This window comes from Gallinula chloropus (genome assembly GCF_964237585.1).
Source record: "Gallinula chloropus genome assembly, chromosome: 10".
In the NCBI taxonomy this organism is placed as follows: Eukaryota; Metazoa; Chordata; class Aves; order Gruiformes; family Rallidae; genus Gallinula; species Gallinula chloropus.
In genome coordinates this window covers 19,265,394-19,278,665 of record NC_140095.1, presented here as the reverse complement: position 1 = coordinate 19,278,665, position 13,272 = coordinate 19,265,394, and the positions used below count along the sequence as shown (strand labels likewise).

The window sequence follows — 13,272 nt, the reverse complement described above, 5'->3', positions numbered from 1 at the left end:
GGTTGCCATGCATGGGGGCAGAAATGTAGGGTGCAAGAACAGCCCCAAATGTACCCCCCCCCCAGGCCTGCTGCCCCTTGTACCTGAATGTCCGTCTGCTTGTAGGTGATCGGGACCGGCAGCATGAGGACCCAGAACTGGATCTGCTCCGGGAACAGTAATGCAAACTGGTCCTGGAAAGGGGGTTTCTCCGCAGGCACAGCTTGGCATCGCCATGCTCCTCCTCCTCCTCCTCTTCCTCCTCCTCCTCCTCCACAGGGGAGCCACTCTCACTGCAGCTGTCTTCAAAGACAGTGTCGTACTCAGGGGTCTTGCAAAAGACCATGTCCTCATCATCAAGAGCACTGTCCAGAAAGCCAAAGTGCTTTGTTAAGCTGGCTCTGATCTCCTGGTCTCTCAGCTGCTTGACACCATCCTTCCACAGCATCTCGCTGCCCGCCTCCTTGCCGCCAAGATCCAGCCCCTGGTAATGGGCAGCTGGGACCCTCCTCTTGTGCTCCATCTCCACCTGGCTGGGGGGCTCCCACGACTTGAGCACCTTCCTCTGCAGGGCAGCCTCTGGCTTCAGCACCTGGCAGTAGTCGTGGTCCCCAAAGGAGCGGGAGAAGGGCCGCTTGAGCACACCCTGCTGCTCCGGGAGCACAGGGCGCCCAGCGGCTCGGCTCAGGTGGGCGAAGAGCTCTGTCCTCTCGGGGTGCTTCTTGGGGGCTTTCCGAGAAGGTGCCACATCCCCTGCGACCCCGGGGCTGGGGGCTGTCCCATCCTCCTTCCCTGGCTCCTGGGGGATGTCTGGCTTGTACAGGTCCTCCTCGGCAGGTTTGTATGGTGGAGTGGTGGGTGGTGTGAGACCTGAACCCCCCCCAAACAAAGCGCAGGAGTCAGGTCTGCTCCTGCCATTCTGCCCCATCCCACCCTGGTACCCGAGCTGCACCAGCCCTTACAAACGAGGGAGGCTGCTCAGCCCCTGCTGCCTCATCTGTCCAGTGGCACCTGGAGAAAAATGGTGCCTGATCCCCCCAGGGACCAGAGGACTCTCCCTTCACTCCTGGCTCATGCAGGACCACCCTGAACTGCCCCCCATCCCAAATGGGTCCCCCCAGCTCTGACATCGCTGACGGATGCAGCTCACAAGCTGTCTGCCTTGCTCAGATGTTGAGGCAGTGCATGGGGAGTTCCCTGTGTTCACAGTGCCAAGGGGGGCTCCGGGGCTCATGGGTGAACATGCCAGTTTGGCTGAGCTTGGCTGAGCCGGTAGCTCCAGGCTGAATTTAGGGTAAAGGCAGGACTTCTGCAAAATAAAAGCCTGTCCTACCTGCTGTCCCACACAGCTCCACTGTCAGCATCGGCTCAAAGTTTCTCTTCCCAAAGCTTGAGTCACTGGAGGAGAAGATATGGAGAGAGAAGGAGTTTAGGTGAACCACAGTCCCCAAAACACAAAAGGAAGCCAAGAAAACGCTGCCTACAAGCGAGCCCTCCCACCGCAGCTACTGCCTGATGGAGTAACCCCCAAGGGGTGCAAGGGGCAGCAGGCAAGCAGCGTGCCCTCCCCATCCCAGCCAAAGCTCCGGGGCATGTTGCCGCTGGCATGCAGAAATGCCCCGGGGCCCCCCAAGCTCCATGCAGCTGAGTGAGGACCACAGCTCCCCAGAGCCCCACACCCAGCTGCACAGCCCGGGCTGATCTGCAAAAGCAGCTTTGCTTGGTCGCTGCAGATGCAAGCCCAGCCAGACACACCAAGGTGGCTTCCCAGCCCCAGCGCGGTTCATGGAGCCCCATGTGCACTTACGTTTGTGCCAAGGACAGCGTGAGACACCTGGGTGTTTCTGAAAGGCAGGGAGAGAAGCAGGGTTACCAGCGGAGCTGCGCTCCCGCCAGCGCCTGTGGTGCTTGCGGCAGGAGCCAGGGTCCCTCTGCCTGCCCTGGCCTGGCAGGGTGCCTGGGGGGGCTTTGCCTGCCTGCAAGGCAGCAGTCTCTGCAGGGGGCTGACACTGTGACAGAGTTGAGCCGTTTGTGCTCACCAAAAGCTTGCAGAGAGCTGCAATTTTGGGGCACCAGTGCAGCTGAACCCCCTTGCACAGGGCAAGCCCGAGGGGAATGGAACCCAGAGGGATGGGGTAACCCGGTCCCTGCTGGGTGAGCGCTACACCAACTCCTTCATCTCATTACAAGGATGGGGAAACTGAGGCAGAAGGATCCCGTGCATTGAAACAGCACCCTAAAAACAGAGCAAGGCCCCAGCTCCTGATGCATGGGACCCCACAGCCAGCCAGCACATGGGTCAGGGCTCAGCTGTGCTTGGGGCTGCTCATGGCTTCACTGCCAGCTGCATGCCAGACACCTGGCCAGCAGCGCTTGCCCACAGCAGGGATGGCAGGGGCAGCATGGGTGCACTGGGGAGGGGCGAGCAGAGCGACAGCCCCCCAGCCCCTCTCACCTGCTTGCTCCAGGAGGGCACAGCACCGGCCCTCAGCTCCGTCGCCCACCTTGCCATCCCCTGGAGAGCCCAGAGAGAGGGGCTGGGGCTCCGCCGATGGTACTGTGCTCCCACCATCTCCCTCCTCTGTGCCCCCCACCTCCACTTCAGCCGCGGGCTCTTCGGCGGAGAAGCCTTCCAGCGCTGGGCACAGTGTGGGCTCCCTGCAGGCCAGGGCATCCCGGGGGCCGTGTCTGTCCCCTGCCTCCCGGGGGATAGAGGGCTCAGAGGCTGGCTCATCAAGGAAGGAGAGCCAGTGGCCAAGCTCAGGGTTGAGTCTCTTGGACCGGCGGACAGCGTAAACCGTGCTCTCCTGCTTGCGGGCCACCTTCCCAGCAGCTGCACCCGGGGTACCTGCACGCTTCCCAGCATCGTCCTCGAGGGTACCCGAGTCCTGAGGTGCCTCTGCCTCTACGCTGGGGCTTTGCCATGTCTCAACCTTCTCCGGTGCTGTTTTGGCTCTGGATGTACAGGTCCCACCGGCATCCTCCCCATCCTGAGCTTGTGGCACAGGGGAGTGGGAGCCGGGTGGCCGGGCCAGGGCAGCGTACACCGGCTTGCCCAGGCGGTATGGCTTGCTCACATCGCACAGCAGGTCCCGTGCCAGCAGCTCCTTCAGGATGGAGAAGGATGCTCCGGGCTTCTTGCAGCTTCCCGCTGCCTGCCAGGCACAGCCTGGCTGGCTCTGGGAGCTGCTGGGAAGTCCTGGCTGTGCAGGGCAGTCCGGTTTGGCTCTTTTGAAGGGGCTGCTGCAGGGCTGGGGCTTGGCATCAGCAGCATCACGGGTGGGCAGCTTCCGTGGCGGCAGGCAGTAGGTGTGCATGTAGCGGATGAGCTCCACCACTGAGTGCATCTCCCCCTCGCAGGAGAACTGGCTGCTAGAGCCATCCTCTGCTGAGGAGGAAGGTGTCACCGAGTCACCAGAGCTCAGCGAGTCCTCACTGGAGTCGCTGTCATCCTCGTGATGGACACAGTCACCTGGGGATGGGTGATGGCGTCTGCTGGGGCATTCCTCAGGTGCCCGGGGGGCTTTGGTCTGGGGGCAGGGGGTGCTGGAGGTGAGGTGCCGGTGCAGCTCAGTGCAGCTGCGGCTCTGTGCCTGCGGGACACTCGCCCTCCTGTCCCGGGGACCCTCCACCTTTGGAGAGGAGAGAAGAGAAAGTCAGTCCTGAGCCCTGCAGCCACAACCTGACACAAGTACCAGGCATGGGAGGAGAAGCCCTCTGGGCTAACAGAGCTGCCCCACATCCACAAATCCTCCAGTACCAGCCCACCAGCAACCCGACCTGTCTGGGGTTCAGTCCCATACCCCCGTGGTTTCCACCAGGCATGCAGGGCCAGCAGCCCAACTGCTCCAGCAGACAATGCACAACCATGCCCCTTCTCCCCAGGAGTGATTTGCTGCTCTTCCAAGGCAATATAATTTGCCCAGCCTAATGCACCACACAGTTACCATTAGCCAAGCAGAAAAATCTTTGATGGCAGCTTCTGCTGGGTTTCAGGAGATCAGCTTCAGCTGATGGGGTCAGCTCTGCAGCACGGCACTCAGACAGGGGCAGGAGTGCCACATGCTACTCTGCCCACGCTGAGGGTCCCTGCCTGCCCCCAGCCCCTAGTCCAGCTCGGAGGCTGCCCATGTTCCCCGACACCATCCTTTGCTGACGTCCTCCAGGATGATGCCCGAGAGGTCAGTGCTGGGAGGGGCTAGAGCTCTTCCCCCCCAGGGACGTACCTTTGTGCAGGGCCGGGCAGGTCGGGACTTAGGGGTCCCTGGGCGCCGGGTGCTCCCATCCCGCTGCGCCTCGCAGCTTGGAGGCACATGCGATGGAGAGAGGAGCAACTTCTTCAGCTGCAAAGAGAAGCGGCAAGAAAAGGAGTCGGCATCGCGGTGAGGGCAGGAGAAAGCGCCGGCAGGGCCGCAGCCCCTCGGCTCACACCTGCACTGGGCATGTCCCTGGCTGAGCATCAGACCCAAAAATGGGGGAGGTAAAATAGAAAGGCAGGAAGGCACTTCCCACCTCCCCGTGGCTGCGGGGGCAGGTGTCTGGCCATACGCAGCCCTGAGGGTGTCAGGTCTGTCTCTGCAGCATTCACCCGCATCCCCAGGGACCCCCAGGCAGGCTGGGGTGGTGGGGACGTGAGGGAATTTACTTCCCAGGGGCAGTCCCACTCCTGTCAGACAGACAGGAGCTGTTGTGGTGTCCAAACTTCTCACTCCATCAATTCTGCCCTCAAGTGACAGAGACTTTACACTGTCATGAGTGACGGGTTTGGACAGCTCGCTCAGGTTCCTGTCCAAGGCTCATGTAGCCAAAACATCCAGTGAGGCCTTGACTCATTAATGAGCTTCCAAGGCGCTTTACACATGCAAGACCCTGTGGGGCCTGTTGAGGCTCTTCCTCAACAAACTCCATCAAGCCCACGGGAGGTGGGAGTGGTGTTTTCCCTGGGTTACCCACAGTGCCACCACTTCTAGTGGCAAGGTCAGCATAACATTTTTCTTCTGTTCATAAACCATTTTTTGTTAGGAGGGAAAACCAAAAAAAAACCCCAAGCCCCACACCCAGCAACAACATTTCATATTCTACCCATGTCGCATTAACAACCAAAGGCGACAACAACTCAACAGCAAGACGACTGCGTAGGCACTGGGGGACTGCACAGAGGAGACAGATTTGGGGCTCCCGTGCTGCATGGTGGGCGCAGAGCCCCAGGGCAGGCACGGGGCGGGAGGGTTTAGGGGGTGATAGAAATAGGGGGAGCCCAAGTTAGGGTCTGCTGGGAAATATCGACCGGGGCACCCAGAGCTTCAGGCGTGCAGCTCCTGTTGGTGGAAGCAAGCAGCACCTTTCCCCCCCCACCCCTGCAACGTATACATCCTATATATACACATACATAGTGTGTGTGATATATACCCCCCCGCACGGGGCGTGGGCGGTGGAAATGCACGCTCTCACCACTGGATGTCACTCCCCCCACGGCCACGGCTGCTGGGGAGACCCCAGGCCGGGCTGGGAGTCCCTGAGGGGACCGTGAGCCCCAGGAGGGAACAGGCTGGGTGCTTCTGTCCCAGGGGACCTCCCGGGGATGGCAGTGGTCTGCAGCAAATGCTGCCCCTTAGTCTGGGCCAGGGAGGGAGCAGGGCTGGAGACCCTGGTATTGCAGGGAATGAAGAGGGATGCTCCAGTCACCAAATCTGTAGGGACTGGAGGCTGCACAGCCCCTGAGGGGGTTGTGGTGGAAAGCATGGGGAGGTCAAGCCCTCTTGCTGAAAGCTAAGGGCATGGGCTGACAGTCTGGCCAAGCCCCCTCCCTCTGTCCCTCCTGCAAGAGCAGCAGGGACCTTGGACCCAAGGCAGAGCCAGGTGGGAGCAGCCACTCTTGTTCATGGGAACGGGGCTGGCATGAGTTTGGGAGGGCCCTGGGCAGCCCCACATCCACGTGTGGGTCTTGCCACAGCAGCCATGGCCCCTTTGACACCCGCCCCCACCCCCCTTCAGATATAGATTTGTATACACACAGCTTGTTCCCGTGAGGATGGTGATGGAGGTGACAGCAATGGTGCAGAACATGTATACGTATACAATACAAGTATATGCTTTGGTATTGACGGTTAAAGAGTTTTAAGCCTAGAATGAAAAAATTCAGACCTTTGCTTCCTATCATACCCATGCAGCCGGCTTATCAGGGGCTCATCCAAATCCACCTTAAACAGTAGGAAGTGGGTTCTTACTAGAGACAGCTCATCAAACTCGGGGGCCGGGGGCGGCTCCCCCGTGACCGGGGCGGTGGGTTTGGGGGAGGGGGCAGGCGAGGTGTAGGCATGGTTGAGCGTGTCCCCCTCTTCCATAGTTCGGAAGGCAGCCAGGCCCATGTCATCTCCCTGTATATCATCCAATGTCTCGGTGAGGGCTGCCAGCAGCGCTTCGTTCTCGCTGTCTATTATCTGAAAGGAGCAGGTAGAGAAGAGAGAGGGGAGTTAGGCTGGGCAGAGGGACTGGTGCATACTGGGTGGGGGGAAGAGGGGCTGGCGGTGCTGCACCAGCACCCACGCTTCCCAGTGCAGGGGACCTGGGAGAGCTTCTCCCCAGCAGAGCACAAGGTGAGATCAGGGGGAGACAGACACAATTGGACAAGGAGCATCAGTGTGTCCCCCGCACCCCCCGAGGGGCTGGGGCGGCTCCAGAGGGCACGGACAGTTATCCACGGCTCTCCTGACCGGGAAGGCAAAGGAAATGTGCGGAGCCATAAGGCTGTGCAGGGCGCAAGGTGCACAGACCCCAGGAGGACATGGGGGAAGCACAGCCCGGGCTGCACCCCTGTCCAGATGCATCAGCTCTCAGCAAGCACTCTGGGGGGTTGTTTTCACTAAAAGCCCCCACCGTGGGCACCTCCAGCTTGGCGGGGGCTGAGTGCTCACGCCTAAAGCCAGCTGCACCCAGTGCTCGGTGAGGGACCCTGCCAATGGGGCACAGTCCCCAGAGCCAGATGGGCCTCCTAGTACAGCCTCCCTGGTCTATTTACCTCATCAAACAGCATTATCTGGGGATGCTGATGGAAGATCTGTGAGTGTAGGGGCTGTGCTGGGCCAGGCAGGGCCACAGGCTGCTCCTGCCTCCGACCTGCCCGCTGCCCTGACCTGCACCCCCTCACAGCCCTCTGCATCAGGGCTGTGCCTCAGTTGATGCGCCTCCCGTCCTCTCAGCACCTCCCCAGTCCCACACAGCCCCACGAGCCCCCTTCCAGCCTGGTGCCTCTCCCAGAAGGAGATGCAGAAGCTGAGGAATGGCTGCAGTGAGCCAGGAGTTCCTTCTTTCTGGTCCTCCTCCATCATATTCTGAATGTAAACCATGTCCAACGAGAAGCAGGCCACCATCAGCTATAAAATTAGCACGGGGTAAATTCAGGCTCGCCAGGAGGACTGTTGATCACACACAGCCTCCCATGTTTCTCTCATCTTGTTTGAAAATTAAATATCTTTTGTTCCATGCCCTAACCTTGCTCGCAGTTACTAGAGCAGGCTCCAGGGAAAGGCAGCAGGATGCTCCATTTTTTGGCTCCATTTCTTTTCCTCCTGTTATTGGCACGAGACCGCTGTGCATACAAGTTCAGTGGGATACATTTCATCATACTCTGCTGCTCCTAATGGGCCTGTCTTTTGCATTTCTTTTCTGTTTATCTTTTCCCCAGGAAGTTCAGCGGAAAGTATGCATCTCGTGATGAAGGTCCCTCAGCTGGACTGGACCATTTTCAAGCACAGCATCAGCATAGCATAAAAGTCAGAGGGTTGTTATTATGGCCAGGTTAGAAAATATTAGGGGGGGTGTCTTTTTTTCCCCCCTTGTTTAAATACAAATTCTCCTCCATCCCAAAATGTAACCCAGAGTTGGTGACTAACAGGCACTAGTGGGACACAATCTCTTTGTCCAAAGAGGCCTGGGTGCTGCTCAGGAGGGCATGGCAACCACAGCCCAGAGCTTTGGGAAAGGAAAGCAGAGTGTCCTGCCTGCTTTGCCCCAGTCCCTGGGCAGCCTCTGCAGCTCTCTGCCTCAAACCTGCCCGTATTGTGCCCCCAGCCCTGCCCTGATGCCACAGCTCTGAGGTACACAGCTCTTCTGGGGGGAGAGGCAAACACATGCTGAGGGACAAGGATAACCAGCAGCACCAGTGCCAGAGCATCTTCTGCCCCTGCGCCACTTTGTACCACACGGTCCCAAGTGCCAGCACAGTAAGGGACCCCGGCCCCAAACACAGGGAGAATGCCAGAGCTGGAGGGCCAGGGAAAGGGCTGCTTTCTGCTCCTGGGAAAAGAATGTACCTGGCCCACACCACAGCCCTAAGACCCCACACTGCTGCCCCAGCGCACCCTCCCACCCGGGAATCAAACAGGACATGCTGTGCACCAGTTGAGATTCCCTTTCAATAATAGATCACAGGAGTGCTGGCTCAGCAGCCCTCCTCAGCTCATCCACCCCCTCATTAGCCTTACTCTGCCTGCTCCATTTAGAGCCAGCACACAAATTAATGGAGTGCTAATCAGCTGGGGAGGAGCTATTAATAGTTGCGTGGGTTCCCTCCTTCTCCCCTCTCTCCTGCCCTCCCCCTGCTTCCATCCTTAGGTTCCCTGTGCCAGGAGGGTGGGGATACCTGGAAGAGCTCAGAGTCATCCGTGCTGTACTGGCTGGAGTCGGTCTCCGAGTGCTGCCCGCACCACTGCAGCTCACCGAAGCAGCCGGCTGAGTCAAAGTCGCTGGCATCCAGCTGAGACAGATCAATCTCGGGGAAGTCAGAGTAGAGGTGCTCCTCGCCAGACACCTCGTACTGCGGAGAGAGAGAAAGGGGGTGAGCTGGCTGCCACAGCAGAGGGACAGGGAGCAACGGGCAGCAGCACCCACTCAGAGAGATGGCCAGTCTCCATGCGTGCCACCCCCTCTGCTTGAGCCCGTTGCTCAGACCCTCCTTTGTATCTGGCTTTGGGGAGTGGTTCCAGGAGCAGCTACGCAGCAGTGGAGAGCACAGAGGGCACCACTTCACCACGCATCTGGCAAACAAATGGGTCTGCACAGCCTGGCACCGGCACTGCTGCTTACTGAAAGCCACCTTGCAACTGCCACCAACCCCCCCCCCCCGCCCCTTCTTGTCCTCCACTGTGACAGGCGTCAAAACAACATGGGAAGGTCCTTGTCCTCTCCAGCGAGCAAAGCTCCAAGCATAGCACAGCTGCCTGGGCTGCGGTAAAGCAGCTGCTGGTGCTCCTGGGAATGCTGAAACCATTCCCACCTTTGGTGCCCCAAAAGGGTGACTGACGTCCCAGATTCCCCAGCTACCCTGGGAATGGGCAGTAACAGTGAGGCAGGAGACTTGGGCACACACGAGAGAGCCGCACACGGGGCCAGGTGCCAGTGGCAGCTGCATACCGAGCCAGTCTGACTGTCTGTCCCTGTTCCCCCCACGGCTCTGACCTGCTTGGGGACAGTCTCTCTGGGGACACCGCATGTCCTGCACGTACCAGGGCACTGCCAAGGCAGTACAGACCCTGGTCCCTGTGTCGCACATGCAGGATGAGAAAAATGGTGTGAGACCGAATCGATGGCCGGGTGCACGTGGGGTGACGCGGGCTCTAGGAACCGAGCTAAAAAACCTCTGATTAACCACAGAAAGCTGGGACCTGCCCCACGTCTGCCTGGCTCCCAGCCACTGCCTGGCCATGGAGCCCTGTGGCTGCACCCAGCAGCCGCTGGAGTGAGGGTCAGCACCGGCATGGCCCTGCCTGTGCTGCCTGCAACGAGCCCTGGGGTTGTGCTTAGTTTTGCCCCTGCCACCCAGGTCCAACACGGAGGGGAAAGGTCCGGCACCACTCCTCCTGGTATTGGCTGCCCAGGGGGAGTTTTCTGGTGATGAGGGAAACAAGTTTATTGACAGAGCAAATGGATTTAGGAGCAGGTAAACATCTGAGCACGTGAGAGAGGCTGCCGGGGCCTGAGAACGTGGGGGCTGCCCCTCCTTCAGGGGAGGAAGGGGCTCAATGGGAAGGAAAAGAGTTTTCAAGCTGAGGTGCAGGGATGGAAAAGGCAGTGCTTCTCTCTTTCTTTTCTTTTTTCAAATTGGGATAGTCCAGGATTATTGACTGTGTTCCCTCAGGCCGAGGAGCCTGTGTGCCACTGCTCCTCACCAGGTTTAAGATACCCTGTGCCACACCAGAGGACACTCCTGTGCACCTCCAATTTCCATTTCTCGCCTACTTTCTGCCCCATTCCCTCCCAGGGGTGTCAAGGAAAGGGTGAGGACTTTGGAGGATGCAGCAAGGGCAGAGAGAGCAGCTTCACTGTCCGACAGCAAGCGCCATGTCCCAGCAGCGGACTGTCACCTCAGCCATCCCCATGGCTGCAGCAGGGTTGGGGGCTGCGTGGAGCTGCTGACCCTGCCCCAGCCCTGCTCTCATGGGCAAACCCCAGGGGGGGCAGGGAGCTGCCCCCATGCAGGGAGGACGCTCTTCCCAGTGTCCTTCAGCCACCCTGCCACTGGGGAGAGGTGTGTCAGGGAGACATCCACGAGCATGGTGCCACCAAGTATATAACATAGCTCTGGGATCCGGATACAACTTGTGGGCCCCCCCAAGGCTGAGGCTTTTCAAACCTTCAGACCTCATGTAGCTGGTCAAAGGTCCCCGTCCTCATCACTGCCAGCTCTAGAGGACACAGATGTTACCTCTGTGCTCTCCTGTCCTCTTTGCTCAGGGGCATGCCAGGCTCCTCTGGGATCAAACATCCTTTGGCCTTCAGATGTGTCCCTTACCTGCTGTGGCTTGTCCCTGCTTCCCTGACACCGCTCTTGAGCCTGCTCCAGAAAAAGTCTTGCAATAACTCTGGCTCCCCCTTCTTCCCAAATATTCCCATGGGAACACAGGCAAAGGTTTTTATTTTTAGAAAAGTCATACATACATATATATATGTGTGTGTGTGCGTGTCTGCGTGTGTGTGCGCGTTCAATTAAAAATAGCAAAGCAGTCAAATTCTCCTGTTCCTTTTGATATGCCACAAGGGAAAAGATCCTGGTGCTGAGATCACAAGGAGCAGCTGACACCAGTGCTTGGGACGTCTTTTGATCAACTCCACAGATGTGACATGTCCCCATTGGCAACAGGGCTGGGTAAAAATAAACTCCTGCAATCTAATGCTGCTGAGCTGCCCTCCCCGGGTGCCCTGGAGGCAGGAGTGTTTGGAACTGCCACGCTGTGGGCAGCTGTCCCAGGGCACTGGTTGGCAGCAGATGCTCCCTGGCTTGCACCGGTCAGGAGTGCCCAAAAACTCAGCTCTGCCTGCGTCGGTCCCTCTTCCTTCTAAAAAATGGGGAGACCCTTTGTCCAGTGCAGCCACCCAGGTGGGCACCACACAGAGCATCCCAGAGAGATGCTGTGGCTCCAGCAAGCCCCCTCTGCTAGCAAGGGTCATTTAACCTGCCCAGTAACTAAGGACTTGAGTCTCTGGAGGGAATCCATCACTCCCAGTGCTACTAGCCAGGCACTGAGTGCAGAGAGCAGAGCCCCTCTGGGCTGGCCAAGGGGGTGGGGAAGGGCCCAGGCCCCTGCCTGCGTAGGGGTGGCAGTAATAGGGACACTGCCTGTGGGCACTGGACCTCATCTGCTCTGACTTTCCCTTTTCCCACCCTTTGCATTTCCTGCTGCCTTGGGAGAGGAGTGAACTTTTGTTCTAATTTTACTTGGGAGTTTGTAGGAAGATCAGCAATGGGTTCTTGGTGTGCAGCCAGCAAACACCCATGGAGACATGCTCAAAAATTCAGAGGCATCCTCCAGCCCAGACACCTGGCCCATGCACGCTGCAGTGTGGCCACGAGCAGAAAACTGCTGGCAGCTTGTTGCAACCTGTCAGACAAATCCCTTTCCTGGGGAAGACGAATGCCCAGGCAGCTATGCAGGAGCCCCATGCCACAGACCTCCATTCCCTGAGAGGGGCAGGAGCCCACGCCTTGGCATCCCCTCCAGCAGCACCCCATGGGCAGCTGCACCCCAAACTCAAAGCTAAAAGGTGGAGGGTGTTTGGGAAACAGCCTCTGTTCAGAGCCATCCTTGTCTTGCTTTAAAGCACGACCCAGCTCTGGCCTCAGCCAGAAGCACAGTCGCAGTTCCCGGACAGAGAGGTGCTTGCTTACACGTGGCAAGGAGCTTCGCCTCAGTGGAGGCCTCACTCACTGGGAGGACAGAGCATGAGCCTTTTTACTCATTTGCTGCTGAGCTCAGACAGCTCTTCCTGGCTGGGAGGAGTTTATCACTAGTGCTGTGGGAGCAGGGGTGCCCAGGAGGGTGGCAGGGACCATGGCGCTGAGGGTTTGCGCTCCTTTCATGCTGTATCCAGCAGCAGCCATGCTGTGCATGCCTGGGGACAGCCTGCAGAGCAGGAGGCTTCCACGCCTGCCAGGCCCACCATCCACATCCACCACAGTGGAACTGGCATGAGGGAGTCTCCAAAACTGCAGTCAAGGACGTCCAGAGGTCACCCTGCCAACTCTCCTGTCCCAGGAAACCTCAGCTGCATCTGAATTTTTCCAGACAAGCACGAGCTGGGCCTGTCCCCAAGCGCTGCGAGTGAGGGGCCAGCTCCCCCCAGCCTGCACTGTGCCTTCTCCTGGAAGCCCCATGCCGGCAAATCACCGACAGCTTTTGGTTGCTCCTTGGCCAGCGTGCCTTCTCCTCTGAGGACTGTGAATAGAAGAGCTTCTGGGGCTCTGGGGACTGTACCCATCAGAGCAACTGCTGCTTCAACCCCCCCATCCCTTCACAAAGCCCCTCATCTTTGTCTTTCTAGGGGCAGTGGCAAGGTGGAGCAGGACAAGGACCTGGCATGGGGGTTAGCACCATCTACCTGCCTGGCAGTGAGGGTGGCCGATGCAGGCGACCGTCTCTAGTGTCCCCAGCAGCTCTGGCACAAGTCCTGGGCTGGATCCACAGCAGCGTGAGGGCAGCCACTGGCTGGAGCCACAGCCAAGGATGCCCCATGTAGCACAGCTCACAGCAGGTGGCACATTTTCCCCTTCAGGGCTTTCCCCTGCTTTAGAGCAGCATTACCTCTGGTGCAGGAGCATGCAAGGTCTTATCTCTGCAGAGACGTGAGGTTACTCTCCAAGCCCAACTCTAATTCAAATATTGGATTAACAAAACAGGAAATGTTTTCCTCTTTTTTGGTGTCAACTGGGGCTCCTCAGACTAAACCCCCTGGTCAGCAGGGCTGGAGGGGCTGGCTGGGGACAGGCTGCTGCATCCTGGGGCCAGCCATACCCAGCAA

General features: G+C 58.8%; 1 protein-coding gene across 1 annotated transcript in view; it reads right to left on the bottom strand.

The window, feature by feature from the left end:
- The window catches only part of PPARGC1B (PPARG coactivator 1 beta), a gene marked incomplete at its 5' end in the record, with an annotated part of 48,677 nt that overhangs the window by 4,276 nt on the left and 31,129 nt on the right, over positions 1–13,272 (bottom strand). Inside the window, 7 exons of the mRNA XM_084268856.1 lie at positions 84–849; positions 1,313–1,377; positions 1,787–1,823; positions 2,435–3,611; positions 4,206–4,322; positions 6,207–6,419; positions 8,621–8,794. Of these exons, the coding sequence (XP_084124982.1) occupies positions 84–849; positions 1,313–1,377; positions 1,787–1,823; positions 2,435–3,611; positions 4,206–4,322; positions 6,207–6,419; positions 8,621–8,794 (2,549 nt within the window). The remainder of the gene's footprint in view (positions 1–83; positions 850–1,312; positions 1,378–1,786; positions 1,824–2,434; positions 3,612–4,205; positions 4,323–6,206; positions 6,420–8,620; positions 8,795–13,272) is intronic.